General features: G+C 39.5%; 1 protein-coding gene across 1 annotated transcript in view; it reads left to right on the forward strand.

Moving 5' to 3' along the window:
• The window catches only part of LOC124803150 (lysosomal-trafficking regulator), a 593,053-nt gene that overhangs the window by 117,246 nt on the left and 459,855 nt on the right, over positions 1–15,952 (forward strand). The window contains exons 12-13 of the mRNA XM_047264331.1: positions 7,955–8,158; positions 13,537–13,735. Of these exons, the coding sequence (XP_047120287.1) occupies positions 7,955–8,158; positions 13,537–13,735 (403 nt within the window). The remainder of the gene's footprint in view (positions 1–7,954; positions 8,159–13,536; positions 13,736–15,952) is intronic.

Genomic DNA, 15,952 nt, shown 5'->3' on the forward strand with positions numbered 1-15,952 from the left:
TGTAATGAAACATAAAAGAAATTAATGCACAAAGCAGTAAAGAAGTATAGAAAAAAGACACAGATGTTAGCAAACTATGTGGAAACATCTGTTTTCATTCCTTATACCATCCTCGGCATTACACCACGCATATGTGGTAAGACTAAGCAGAACACTTGTATGTTGCGGCCTAACAGGTGCATATCCCTTCCACGTGGCTAAGGAGACATGGTGGCTAGCCATGGGAAAATGCAGTGCAGTATGTGGCATATTGGTGAGTAAAGAAAGTGCACCAAGCATGCGTACACTGCAGGTTTGTGGCCTGTGCACAAGGCAGTGAGATCCCTGTTGCTGTAAAACCCAAACAGGCACCTGTGTCGCTAGGTGACTAGTGTCGTTTGTCTTTGGCGACTTTCGCTGAGCTGTCCAAAGTTGATACATACTCTCTCTTGAACACTGCAGCCGAGTTGAGACTATTTGGATCGGCTTTGTACCTTCAGTGCTCTAAAATGCATTTCAGAAATATGATATTTTCTTGAATTAATAGCATAATGCAAATAATAGTAGCTGAAGATGGACCAGGGGTAGTGTCTTTGACTAGTTTGATTCCAGATGCTGTTGAAATTGTCAAGAAGAATCATCAGCTATAATGGCCAAAGACAGCAGACATGAGGAGTCACCCTCATTCTGCCAGTGGTATTATCAGACAAGGTGGAGGAGCAGACAGAGTTTCAGGGAAACGTCTTGCTCTTGGGCTGGAAAATTGCCCCTAAAAGGTGGAAGAATCGACATTGATCAATTGCATGGGGATGCAGAAGGAATTCGAAATCACTGCGTTAAAGTCATATAATGTATATCAACAGTAAATGTGGCCTGTAATTGAAAAAGTGTTATAATGACCTCTCCACTGTGAAACAATTTCGAATTACTTCACACATTTGGATCTCTAAGAGGAGACTGCCAGGATGGTGGTGACTGTGAGAGAAAGATTGAATAATCAATGAAAGAGTAAGATTCTGTGAGTTGGAGTGTGGATTGTCAGAAGTTTCGTGACAGTAGAGAAGCTAGAAAATCAGTAAAGGAAAATGTGAGGACTCAGTCTTGATATTGGGTGAGGGATGGGGTGAAAGGTGAAGTGAAATGGTAAAATGAACAGGATTTCTGGTCAAATGGTGTAACAGGACTAGAATTCATTATGAATAGGAAGGTAGGGCAGAGTGAGTTAGTGTGAAAAGTTTAGTAATTTAGTTGCTCTCATCAGGTTCGACAACAAACCAGTGCCGAAAGCATTAGTTCGGGTATACATGCCAACATCACAAGCAGAATACAGAGAGACAGAGAAAGTGTACGAGGATACTGAACTTGTGACTCAGTGTGTAATGAGAGACAATGATCTAATGAATTGGAACGCTGTGGTGGTGGAAGGAAGAGAAGACCGAGTTACAGGAGAATATAGGCTTATTATTAGAAAGCAGCGAGGAGAAAGACAGAGTTGTTCAATAAATTTCAGCTAATAATAGAGACATATTCAAAAACCATACACTGAGGAAACATACCTGTAAAAGACACAGACCCACAGGAAGATTCAAGATTCCAGACAAGTTAAATCATCGTCAGTAAGAATTCATGACCTCAGATATTAGACTATATGGCATACCCAGAAGCATGTATAGTATTGGATCTGAATTCAGTACTGATGAGGAGCTGGCTTAAACTTAAGAGACTTGTCCAGAAGAATGAATGCAATTAAGTGGGGTACTGAGAAATAACGCAGTACGTTTGAATATCTATGATGCTATAGATACTGTGATAATGAATACCAAGTATGTAGTTGAAGAGGAATTTGCATCACTGAAAAGGGAAATCACAGAAGTTGGCCAGACAAACATATGAATTCTGAATGTAATTGCAAAGAAACCTTTGATAACAGAAGAAATACTTCACCTGATGGGTGAACTTTATAGATGAAAGATGAAAGTATTGACATGTTCAGGGAAATTCAGGAATACAGAAATGTAAACCACTTAGGAATGGAATAAGTAGAAAGTACAGGGCAGCCAAGGCAAAACAACTATAGAAGAAATGCAAAGAAATTGAAAAAGAAATGGTCATAAATAGAACTGATTCAGCTATAGGAAAGTCAAAGCAGGCTTTGGGTGAAATTAAAGAAAAACAAGGGTTTCAACATAAGAGTGCTTTGGGAATTTGGTTGTTAAGTGTAGAGTTAGATATGATAGGTGCCAAGTATACATTGCAGGCCTCAAAGAGGGGGAGGATTTGTCTGGTGACATAATGAGGAACAAATGGAGTCAGATGGAAAAAAAAAGAGAAAGTTGGGATTCGGTATTACTGTTAAAGTTTAATAAAGCTTTAGAAGACATGATGAAATAAAGCAAGAGGTATTGATAACATTCATGTGGAAATTCTGAAATAGTTGGTGGAGTGGCAAACTAATAACTATTGAAACTGGTGTGTAGAATCTATGAGATAGGAGATGTACCATCAAACTTTCACAGAAATATCGTCTACACAGTCCCAAAGATAGCAAGGGTAGTTAGTGTGAGAGCTATTGCACAGTCATCCAAACAGCTCATGCTTCCAACATAGTTAATGGGAATAACATACAGGTGATGGAAAAGAAAACTGAAGGTCTTTTAGATCACAATTAGCTTGGCTTCCAAAAAGGAAAAGGCACCAGAGAGGCATTTATAGCACTGTACTCAATAATGTAAGCAAGGCATAAGAAAAATCAAGACATCTTAATGGGATATGTTGGAGCAGAAAAAGTGACAATGTAAAATGGTGCCAAATGTTTGAAATTCTCACAAAAGCAGGTGTAAGGTATAGGGAAAGACTGGTAAGTTCAATTTGTATAAGAACCAGCCAAGAACAATGACAACGGAAGACCAGGAACAAAATGCTCAGATTAAAAAAGGCTGTAAGGCAAGACTGCCTTCCACCCCCACTGTTCAGCTGTACATCGAAAAAGTGATGACTGCAATTAACGCTTGGGTCAAGAGTGGGACTAAAATTCATTGTGAAAGGATGTCAGTGATGAGATTTGATGATGATATTGCTATTCTCAATGAAGGTGAAGAAGAATTACAGGATGTGAGGTATGAAATGAGCAGCCTAGACAGTACAGAAACCACAGGAAGATGAAAGGGAGGAGGAAAGAAATGAGAACAGTGATAAACTTAACATCAGAACTGGTGACCATAATGTGAACAAAGTTAAGGAATTCTGCAACCTTGGAAGCAAAATAAGACAGGATGGATGAACAAGGGTGTGCATAAAAAACAGATTTTCTCAAGAAAAGAGGGCATTCCTGGTCAAATTAAGTCCACTAGTATTGAACATAGACCTTAATTTGTGGAATAAATTTCTGAATCATGGACAGTGGGAAAAGCGGAGCAGAAGAGAACCGAAACGTATGAGTTGTGGTGCTAGAGAAGAAGGTTGAAAATTAGGTGGACTGATGGTACAAGGCCTGAGGAGGTTATCTGCAGAATCAACAAAGAAAGGAATGTGTGGAAAACACTGACAAGAGGAAGGGACAGGATGATAGGACACATGTCGCTACACCGAGAAATAACCTCCATGGTGTTAGAGGGATTTGCAGAGGGTGAAAAGTGTAGGGGAACACAGAGATTGGAATAATCCAGAATATAACTGAGAATGTAGAGTGCAAGTACTACTGTCAGATTAAGATGATGACATAAGAGGTGTTTGTGGTAGGCTGCATCATGACAGAAAAAATAAAGAAGTAACTAAACAGACTGATCACTCCAAAAACTGTGTTCACTTCTTATGTTAACTGGCTTGCAGTTTTTTAAAGTCTGGTACACATAGAATAAGAATAGCAACTTTATTAGAATTCATAAACATCAAAGACATTAAATTGCACATATATTTGGAAAAATTTCACTAACACACAATGCCCCTAAGCATGTCAAATCAGTTCATAATTGTCATGACAAGTGTGGGTAGGAAGGGGTGTAAGTTTTGCAAGACCTGTTATCACACTGATCATTCACAAACCTTACAAATGAGAGATCCTGCCACATTGTCTGCATTCACCACTCTCATTGTGAAGTGGCACTTGTTGTTTACAATGCTCCTCCCATAACACGTACTCAGTTCTGGATTCTGTGAGACATAATTTTGTGGAGATGCCATATATGTCAGATTTTGACATCACTGTGGGTCCAGTGAGATAATGCAGTAACTGTCACCTTCACAGCCAGTTACTCAAATACATACAGATATTCCTCCTGCAGTCCACATTGTTAAAAATGGAGACAAAGGCATTGGTGATTCAGATGCACATCAGTCAGCCAACAGAGTTTTTGGTAGATGCTAGCCAGGATTTGACAAAATCGCTAAAGGGATTTGACCATGTTGCTAAGTACAACATTGAAGACGACATGTCTGGCTGATGTGTATATTTATTTGGACAGTGCAGGTCAGCAGTGGTTGAGAACAACAATGAAGAAATCAAGAGCTGGAAAAAATGTCAGGCAGGAATGAAGAAAATATTTGACAACTACCAGCACCTGGTCTGCATAGTGAAGGACAGAGATGGGTTACATGAGTGATTTGCAAGCTGCTGCTGCTGCTGCTTCTTCTTCTTCTTTTTTGGCTTACTGTATTATCTGAGTATTCTACCAGCTGAAGTCTAGCACCTACTTTATCCGCAGCTGAGCCTATGTGATCATTCTATTTCATATCACTACAAAGTGTTAGTCGGGTATTTGTATGAGTGAACCATTCCAACTGTGACTCATTGATATTATTGTTGTTGTATACTTTCTTGTGAAGCGCACAGTTTCACACATCTGTATGTTTAATGCAATTGACCAATCTTTCAACCACTTTGAAATTTAATCCATATCTGGCTGAATATTTGTGCAGCTTCATTCGGACTGTACTTCATCTGTGAAAAGTTGAGATTACTGTTTTTATTGTCTGCAAGGTCATTATATACAATATGAACAGAAAGGGTCCCAACACACTTCCCTGGGGCATACCTGAACTTACTCCTACATATTTTGATGAGATTCCATTTGAGGTAATATGCTCCATACTCCTAGTAAGAAATCCTTAGCCCAGTCACAAATTTTTCTTTATATTCCATATGATTGTACTTTTGATAATGAGTTTAGGCATGGTACTGAGCCTAGAAATACTACCTACCAGACTGCCTTGGTAGATGGCATTCTGGATACCATATGAGAAAAATGTGAGTCAGGTTTCACATGATTGATGTTTTTGGAATTCATGTTGGTATGGAGGAAGTTATTCTGTTAGAGATACCTCTTACATTTCAGCTCAGAATGTGTTCTAGGATTCTAAAACTAAAAAGTGTCGAGAAAATAAGTCAACAGTCTCGTTGATCACTTCTGCTACCCTTCTTGTAGATGGGTGTGGCCTGGACTTCATTTTAATTTCATCTCTGCTCACACTAGAAAAATTAACACTCACCCTTTCTGCTTAACTGTGGTACATATAATTCTTAGTTATTAACTCTTTATCTTCTCAATACAATTATTTTGAGCAACTTTGACAAAGGTTGTAATGTGAAGCCAGGGCAGTCGGCATGGGTATTGCAAAGTGTTGCTCTTGCAAGTAGTTTCTATGGGAAGGCGTCAAATGACATGTAGAGCCCTAGTACACACCTTGACACACTTCATCTGAGAACGTGTAATCAAGGCTCGACTTCCATGTAATTTGCAGAAGATAACACTCAGTGGTGTGACTGATGGAGAAGTACGATTTGAGTGAAGGGCCTGTCATTTCAGATGTACTGTTCATCTTGCACTATGCTCTGCAGCCTACACATGAGATATGTCACCATCAGTCTCACTGACGAGTTCACGCAGTGCTGTATAAGAATGCAAATGAGTTAGCTTATCACAGAAATTGCAGTTTTTGTTATACTGAATAGCCATTTCTATTGGGAAATGCTATGTTCCGAGATAAGTTTCTTTGTAAATGAAGTGTGTGGTGCACATAATAGTGACAGCTGAATGTTTACCCAGAATTTGATGAGATCTGATATTATTGCAGAACACACCATGAACACTGGGCACTGTGTCAACATTATTGTAGAGCACTTGTGTTCTTTCACGACTAATGTCTTCCCTACCAAATATGACTTTTTCCAGCTGTAGCACAAGGCTGACAGGGCTTACTGGCCCTCGAATATATGTTTCAGTTGATTTCCTGCCACGGTACTGGTCCTACTGAACACATTGTGAATGTCGTCGATGGTCCATAAAATTAGGACTGTCCACCTCATATTGTCAGTCCACAATCTGCAACCTATGAAAGTACTTTCATGAACCAAGGCAGGGATTATGTAAGTTCTTGGTATTCAGTTCTGTAGTGCATGTAGTTGACTATATTTTGCATGGTTGCCAACTGTTAAGGATTGTCCATAACTGTTATGGATTTATCGTCTACAGAGTTACAGGAAGTTGCTAAAAATTGTGGGAATACACTTTTACAATTTGATGTTGTAAAAAACTGAAAAAGGTACTGTTTACATTTTGCTAATTATATGATACCAAAATGTTTTGTAGATTATAATAATCTCCTTCCTGAGTACGCAGTAAACATGTCTATGAATGATTTTTACCCACAGCTTACCAAAGACACATTTACACTGAGTTCAAAACATGTTCTGGAAAAGTGTTTGGAATGTTGTTCATGCCTAGTACTGGTACATTTTCAGCATGTTGTCAACATATTGGCAACACAAAACCAGTGTTCCACTGGTCTGTCACAGCAGATCAAAGGAACATTTGTCACACACTATGAAACACAAAAGTGCTCATGGAGTCTTCAGAGCGAGTCATAGTTATCAAAATATTAAAGAGAACCCAGACTCCCTACAAAAAAATTTGTGTTGCTTCACATTGATGTAGATAAAAAAATCTCTCTCATTTCCCAACATTGCAGCAGCAACAATAACTATGACAGCGGGATTCGTTATCTGACTTTGGAAAAATTTGTCATCGGCAAGTTATATGACCTTCCGCTGTGTGAAAGAGCAACTTAGATTCCCCCATTACATTCTTTGGTGGATGTGTGAGTGACATTGAGGTTGAAGAAATTTTCTTTATTGAAAATGATAATTCAGATTAATTTTAATATGAAAATAAAAGTAAATATATGATAAATTAAATATATCTTCTTTACATAGGATCAGAAAAGTCTGAAATAAATTGTTTAAAGGCCTAAATCAGGCTTCTAATATTTAAAATTCTTCAGTGAGAGGGAGAGGAGGAGACCCACCTCCATATTTCCATATTTGTCATGTGATTACTGACCACCTCTTCCAAGGTTGGCAGCAATGACTTTGTGGCAACATCTGACCCATGGTTGGCTTGCTCAGAGTCCTTGTGATGCAAGAATATTTATTCAACAAATTGTTGAGTGCTATGCAGCCTTCCTAAATGTTGATGTCTCAGAGAAAAATTCAAGAAGTTATAAAGCTGAAGAAGTACTCCATTAACTTTATCTGATGCACTGAATTAAAGTTACTAGCAGTGTGTGTACCAGTGATTAGGAAGCCAAATGTTTGACACCATTGTGTACTATCATTGGCAGTCAAGTAGAAGTGGTTGTTGGAGTGGGGAGGGCCTCAGAATCGTGTATGTGTAATTCCTTGCTGTTGCAAGGTGTCTAACAGTATGCTTTGAGCACCAAGTATTAAATATGCAGTTTAAATAATTTGAGTTTGGCCGAAGGAGGGAGGGGTGGTACGTTTGGAACTTTGTTGTGAAGAAAATGCATTTCAGCACAGCTGGTGTATTCCATTGGACAATTGAGTAGCAATATCATTTTGATACAATGGACTGAGCAGTGTCAGATTAAAAGTCATGCATGCTGCAGTAAACTACACGTTGTGTGTTTTGTTTACACGTTTATTAGTGTTGATCACATGCTGCATTTTAACATATTTGTGCAGGTGGTCTTGCGTGGAGCTCTTCCGCCCATTACTCGAAGCAGACACCCACAACTGTCAGCTGAGCCAGGCATTGGCAGCCCACCTAATCCAGCAGATGCCACGCTTTACCCCCTATGTGAAGCTGCAACTACTGCTCCATGTTTTCTTACCTGCATTTGTAAACATTAAGCAACGTTTCCTCGAACATCGCAGGGAGGCTGACAAGTGAGTATTACAAGCACACTGCATTAGTTTAGTGGAGAATCTATCAGTTTTCTGGTTATTGTTTATTGTTGTGTTGGAGTCGTCATAAATCTTGGGGACTGCCTACAGAGATAATGTAACACTGCTTTTTCATCTGTGACCATGATCATGATGATTACGATCACCATCATCACTGTCATCTTACACCACCAGCACAACAGTAAAACCAGCAACATCGAAACCACGTTGGTCTCACAGTATTCACAAATTTATCCTGGAAAAGAATAATTCTTTGGTGCTTTGGCATAAACTTTTATTCTTATAAATGAAAGTGGGGAATTGACTCACATTGTGTTAAGTTGGCAAGGGTCTGTTTGAAAAATTAAAACTGTATCCCAAAAAATCATGACATTGTGAAGTCTGTGGACTTTGTGAGATATGCAAATGGTGTGCTACTGTATTTTTACAATATTTCAAATAGGTTAAAACCACAGTAACTAAAATTTGGAGAACACAAATACTTGAAACTTAATAGTGACACATTCTATAGAGCAGTACCTAATCATCTCAAACATGTTTCACTGCAATAGGATGTGTTACAATTGACAGTGAGAACAGAGTCCAATTTGTTTCTCATGATGAATGATCTGCAGGAATGGACATATACAAATAAGTTACTGACACATTTGGTACCAATTGATTTACCAGTTAATAATGCATCAATTTAAAAGAGGCACATAAAAGAAACAAAGTTATTTGTTTCAGTTGTGTATATGAGATATTATTATAGTTTAAAATAAAGATCTGTTCATCATGGTTAAAGGTCACAGTATGTAGTTAAATTGCAGATGTTCCATTTTAAGTCCCAGTCCAGTATCTTCTGTTTCACTATCATTTGTTCTGTTTGAAGTGACATTTTGGGCGGACAAAACCCAAGCTACAAGGGATGGTCAAAAAGTCCGTGTTCAAAGGACATACAGTCCAGAACTGATATGCCAATCAGGCAAAACTGTTATGAGCATTGAGACAATCATCCCACCGATGCACTGATGAGATATCCATTTGGTAAAACATGTGTCCTGTTGCATGAAGAAGTAAGTAACTGCGTGCTGCACACTGTCATCCAACAGGAATCATTGACCCTTCAAGGCCTCTTTTAAGGAACCAAAGGCACGATAATCCCAAAGGAAGAGATGAGGACTATATGGTGGTTGCTGAAGTGTCTCCCACTTGAGTTGGCATAGCTTCTGCATTACAGTATTTGCAATATGAGGACATGCGATATCATGAAGCAGCAGCACCCTTTGTTGCACTGTTCCACAACGGTGGTTTTCAACAGACATACTGCTCTGCAGAGATTTCCATTCGCTGATGTATGTCTCTAGTGTTTATCCTCTGGTGAACAAGACAAGAATAACAGCATGTTGTCTGTGTCTGGGCGGTTTGCTTACAAAGTCACCATAGTTCACATTTCTACATTTACCACATGCACATGGTAAGATACGAATGCGACACTAATCCTTTGCTACAGGTTGGTACTTATATACCTGCATTGGAATTGTGTTACATAGCATAAATGCTGCAGAAATGCTCTCAAGTGGAAACGTTTTGATCACCCTTATATATCTGGAATTTTTCAACTTAATGAAGCAGGTTCCTTGGAAGAGAAAGAAGAGGGAAAATAAGCAAATGAATAAATTAGAGATGGCTGCAATTTGCCTATCGTGTCTTTGAATGTGTGTTTGTCCCACTTCATCCAGTTATGTTGACTGTCTGGTGTTGAACAAGCTCAAATATTGTCGTATTGGGGAGCTTGTTGGTAACTGGTTTTCATCCTGTTTACCTAAGAGGGTGTAGAGTGTTGCATTAAAACCCACAGGAAGTATATGCAACGAAACAGTGTCTTCAGAAAGGGGAATCAACATGACAGTTGTACCACAGAAATCAATATTGGGTCCTCTCTTATTCTCCAACTGTAGAGTGATTGCACCATGAACTCAGTGTGCCCTGAATGTACACTGATTCTACAGGACCCACTGTACTGGTTATATCATGATGCAGATGAATACACCAATCCATGTGATTGGCTACCACTGGCCAGGATGATATGCTGCTTGATCATTGGCCTTCCATGTAATGAGATGTCATGTGACAGATGACTACACAAAGTGTGTCAGTGTATTTCTGTCGCCTGTCGTGCTCTCTTGGGGTGGCTGCTGATGTCAGCCTTGCCGAACGGTGACACCTGCTGATTATGCAACCAATGACACCACACTGTTCAAAGGAATGTCATCTCACAGGCACCAGAGGGCCCAACAGAAGCAGAAATAGCTCTTTTTGCGGATGATACAAGTGTTACTATCAAGCCTAACACAGAAAATCCAGCACTTGAAAATAATAATATTTTTTTTGAAAATTAATAACTGTTTCTCTGCAAATGGACTGACTCTGAATGAAGATAAGAAACAGTACCTTCAATTCATTACTGCACAAGGCTTGATCACTCCATTAGAAATAATTCTCTAGAATAAATGAATAAACAAAACTGAGTGTTCAGAGTACATGGGTGTTTATTTTGATAAAGACCTGCACAGAAGGTGGAATGTCACAGATCTTAAACGTATAAGCTCGGCAGTGCACACATTTTGAGTAATATCAGATTTTGGAGATAGTGCGAAAACATTGACCACTTTTCCCGATTTCATTCACTAATGTCTTGTGGTGTTATCTTATGGGGTATCTCATCACTGAGGAAAAAAATGTTTCTCTTGTCCACTCTAAAAGCTCTTGTTGGACATACTGGCAGCAGCCTCACAATATGTTTACACTCTCATGAAGTATGTTGTCAGTCATCAATCAAAGATTGAAAACAACAGTAACATTTGTAAATATAATCTTCGAAGAGAAATGACTTATTGCATCCGTAACTCAACTGTAGGGAGCCACACAGAGGAGTGAGGTATTCAGTTATAAAAACCTTTCCCCATCTAGCCAGTGAAGTATTAGCTGAAGTCAGTCATGTAAATGGTCAACAGGTTGCCATATTTTTCATGAAGAAAATGTATTGTAACTGTATGACTGACTCAATGCACATCATACTAAAAGGTCACAATTATGATTGAGGAAACAGCAGTGGCTATTTGGACTATAGATACCAATGAATACAAACTATGCATAGCTGCACCAGAGCTGTGGTGAAGCAGAAATGTTGTAAAAGTCAACACACTTTATGCCCAAATGCTGTCACAATTCCTTCAGTGTTAGAAGCAATCCACAATAGGGGTATGACAACTCTATCTGAGCGTCACTGGATGCAGATGTGGATGGGTGTGTGGGCAGCACACTGCTCTCCCAGTCATTGTTAGTTTTTGTGACTAGAACCAATACTTCTTAATAAAGTAGCTCCTCAGTTGGTCCTGCAAGGCCTGAGTGCACACTACTTACCGACAGCACTCAGCAGACTCGGACAGCCACCTATCCAAGCACCAGCCAAGCCTGACAGTGCTTAACTTCGACGATTTGATGGGAACTGGTATTACTACTGCAGCAAGGCTGTTGTCCTAGGGATATGAAAGACCATCCATTAATTGTTCTCCATGGAAATGACAATATAACGATCTCATGTGATATTGTGTAATTCACATTGCACAAAGTCTTGCAAATAAGAATACTATTTCTAATTGATGTTGAAATTGTTTTATCTCATCTGTAAAAACATGCAAAAAAATCATTTGAAAACAATATTTGTGAGGATTTAATTGCAGCCCAAAAACTTTTACCTTGAATCATTATTTTAGTAATCAGTTCTTGCACACCATGGTCAAGGTAGCAGCTGGATTTTGATTGAGCTGAGTGAGATGATGTGAAGTGAGGTGTGGGTAGAGAGGTGTGTGGGGGAGGGGGGTTAAGGGTGAGGGGAGGTGGCACTGGACTTGTGTCCAGGACGACAGTGGTTCAAATTGCCGTTCAGTCGTCGCGATGTAGGTTTTCCAAGATTTCTGTAAACTGCTTAACACGAATTCTGAAATGCTACCTTTGAAAAGGTGTGGCTTGTTTCCTTCCCCAGTCTGAATTTGTGCTCCATTTCCAATGACCTCTTCATTGACAGGATGTTGCCCTAATTTTCTTTCTTTCCAGTTCTGGTTGAAGAACACTCAGAAACCAAAGTTATGTTTGCCAGTCTGGAAAAATTAAATGTCAGTGAATTAAGATTGTCAGCTTGTACCAAATGGTTGACATAATAACAGGCAAGTTATGGTGCGCAGTGGGTATATAAAAAGATAAGTGAACTGTCAACGCACTGTTAAAGATTTTCACGCAAAGGCTGACCATTCGCTACAGGAAAGCACCAGCTTTCGGCAGTCAAACTGCACAGACGGCAGTGCAGATTACTGCCTCATTTTCCCTCTTCCTCCTCCTCCTCCTCCTCCTCCTCTTTGGTCACCTGGACCTCAACAGAGAGTGGCAGAGATGAGACCCTCTCGCTCCATTTCATTATCAACAGGAAGGTTGTTAGAAATACAGGGCATGCGTTTACCTATGAAAGTTTATGTTTACATTTATGTTTATCTATGTGGCCAATGTCTGCCAGCCCTGGTCAGGTGGCCATTCCATGTCGGACTGCATCAATGTTGTCTGTGGCCATGTCCATATTGCACCTCATCTGTATCGATGAAGGCTGCCCTGTCACTCTGCATTCAGTATGAATCACTGCTGCCATATGAATCTTGTCGATAATAATTGATGTGGAATCCAGCCATTTGTGGATGGTGGATGATACTTTCCTCTACATTGCACGACTGTTACAATCTGTGGACAAATTTACTTTTGAACTTAGCTTTTTAGGAAGACAGACAGAAGCAAAGAAATTGAGTCTCAAACTAGTTGCTGTTTACTTCCAAAAATCTATATAATCATAATGCACAAACTTTAAGCAGTGACCCCGGTAGTGCTCCCGCTTTGGGATCTGATTGACTGCAGGTGCTACATCACTATTACAGTCATTCTTATGAACTCTAATCTAAGACTGAGCTGGAAGATTGGTTCATTTCTTTACTTATTCTTTCATATCTACCCATTAAATTTTCATTATTTGGCTTACATTTGATATTCTTCTCACTTCATACAGAAATTTTTTATTTTTTGTGGCTGTAATTTGTCAGTGAGGACATCTCAACACCAAGTTTTCTATTCTTATATTACTTCTCTACCACTTTGTGAGCATTTTAATTTGGACACATGATGAAGGTGTGTATTGGAAAACAGATGTGTAGCCAAACAGGAGCCAATATTTGTCTTGGTTTTTACTGTATGCCAGTTCCTGTCACAGTCACCCATGTTGACTTGTACACAGATTATTGGAAATTGTTGCAGTTCTTTTGATACAAATCACTTTTCAGGATACTCCTTGGGTCCTGCCTTTCGGCACTCCTGGTACTGCTTGGCTGCAGTGAGGAACTTTCACAAGAGTTTTCAAGAAAGAAAGGCATTGACCACATCCGTGACTTGATCTCAGAGTCGCCTTTTGTGCACATCTGCTGTTCTCTCCTTGAAGTAACTGCTACCGTGGACATTTGGCATATCAGTTGTGAGGCTGAGGTGAGTTTATGTTAATATACTTTATTCATTTTTGAAGAATAATTCAAAAGTGGCATAGTCCAGCAATGAGGTTAATTTAAGAAAATGTATTTTTCACTACAATTGTCAGTTTTGAAAGTAAATGTTTCATTTTGAATATTTTAAAGGTATTTCATCATCCTGCTTGTACTTTTTTGTTAAATATTCTGAATGAACAACTGTTCATAGCTCTGATATTCAAGGTGTACCTGAAAAGTAAGCAAATGCAGCTATCTGCAGTAATCAACTCACAATAGCATATTTTTGTGCACCGATAAGTGTTGACAAGTAATGAGTTCCTCATGTTGTTGTTGTATTCTATTTATTCGGCGAAAAGTTAAATTTTTATAGAAACAAATGATTCTCTTGTATGTCGCTTAAGGTCAGTGGTTCAACTTCTCAATATAACAGGATATAATGCGACAGAAATTAGTGATGAATTATGTGGACTTGTTTGTAGAGGGTAAGTTGCTATCCACACAATATCAGTATTCAAACTCGTGAAAATTAAAAAGATAAGACAAATGCAATGTGCACAGAAAATTATGGTAACAATGTTTTTGGGATTGCACTTGATGTCTACCGCAAAAGGGGAATTTTTATTACATCTGAGATGTACTGTTAAATACCTACACACAGACCCATGCTATCTGGAAATGATAATGGAAAATGAAATCAAGAAAATCCTTGACAGTCTTGAAAATACCTGGATTCTCGACAGTGCTCACCTACACAGTGCAGTGCCCAGTCTCCACAGACTTGTTTAATCTAAGAAGGTAAATCTTTGATTATTTTCATTACAGCCAAGATTTCATGTCCAATGATAATCATCTCCCCTGTGTTTCAAGAAATAGTTTGCTTTTGGATGTTTTGTGGGTCATGAAAATTAAAACCTCAGTTCTGACTCTGAAATTCCTCTCACCTATGTTTGGTAGTTGGAACTTTAGAAAGCTAGTGCAGTGATACCAGAATAGCTTGGAGAATAATGGAGCCAGTGAAGAGAGAGAGAGAGAGAGAGAGAGAGAGAGAGAGAGAGAGAGAGAGAGGGGGGGGGGAGGGGTGGGGGGGGGGGGGGGAGTGAGCAGGAGATATATGTGTGTGGGTCTTAGCAATATGTTTTGATTTGCATGTTAAGTGAGCTTCTCTAGCTAACTGGCCCCTTATTTTCCTTTATAAGTTGACAAAGTGTAATGTTTTCTGTTATCAATTAACCTATTACATATCATTTTCACTGTTCTGTCTGCAGACTTCAGTGGTGTATAAAGAGTGTAGTTGGCAGGAAAAACTTGCATACAGGTAGTGACTGCCTAAAAAGTAAATTGTTATTGTGTTAGTACATACAAGTTTAAATGCAGAAATACAGTAGTTAAACAATGGAAAATATGGAATGGAGTAAGGACATTCTGAGGAGGGTGGATTGCTGCTCACGAGATAGAGGATGTTGTGAGTGACAGACAGGCACAACGAAAAAGACTGCTGTATATCACTGAACTATTGAAATAAATCATTCATTAGATATAGAAAAAACAAAACTCGCATTCAAACAGGCACGACTCATACAGACATGACCATTGTTGTCCCCGGACTCAAAGGCCAGACTGGGACTGTGGTGACCAGTCATCTTTGCCGGCTAATGGGAGTACAGAAAAGGCATGGAGAGGGGATGGGAAGGGATAGCAGCATGGGGATGGGGTGTATGCTAGTGTTGCCTGTGGCAATGTGCAGGGATGTAGTGGGGACAGAATAAGGCTGCTAGGTGCTCCATTGGGAGGCTGTGCAGGAGGGAGGGAGGGGGGGGGGGGATCAAGCAAAGGGGAAGGTAGAGAAGGGAAAGGACTATGCAGGTGTACTAGCAGAATAGAAGGCATGTGTAGGACTGGAGTGAGAGCAGGGAAGGGGATAGGCTGGCAGAGAAAAGGTTGAAGCCAGGTGGTGTACAGGAATGAAGTTTCCATCTGCATAATTCAGAAAAGTTGTCGTTGTGACGAATCCAGGTGGCACAGGCTGTCAGTCAATCACTGAAGTCAAGAACATCATGTTGGATGGCGTATTCAGCAATTTGGTGGTCCAGCTGTCTGTGGGACACTGTTTGATGATAGTGACTCGTATGGACAGACAACTGGTTAGTTGTCATGACCGCATAGAAAGTGGCAGAGTGGTTGCAGTTCAGTTATCAGATCACATTGCTGCTTTCACAGG

Source organism: Schistocerca piceifrons, chromosome 6 (assembly GCF_021461385.2).
Source record: "Schistocerca piceifrons isolate TAMUIC-IGC-003096 chromosome 6, iqSchPice1.1, whole genome shotgun sequence".
NCBI lineage: Eukaryota > Metazoa > Arthropoda > Insecta > Orthoptera > Acrididae > Schistocerca > Schistocerca piceifrons.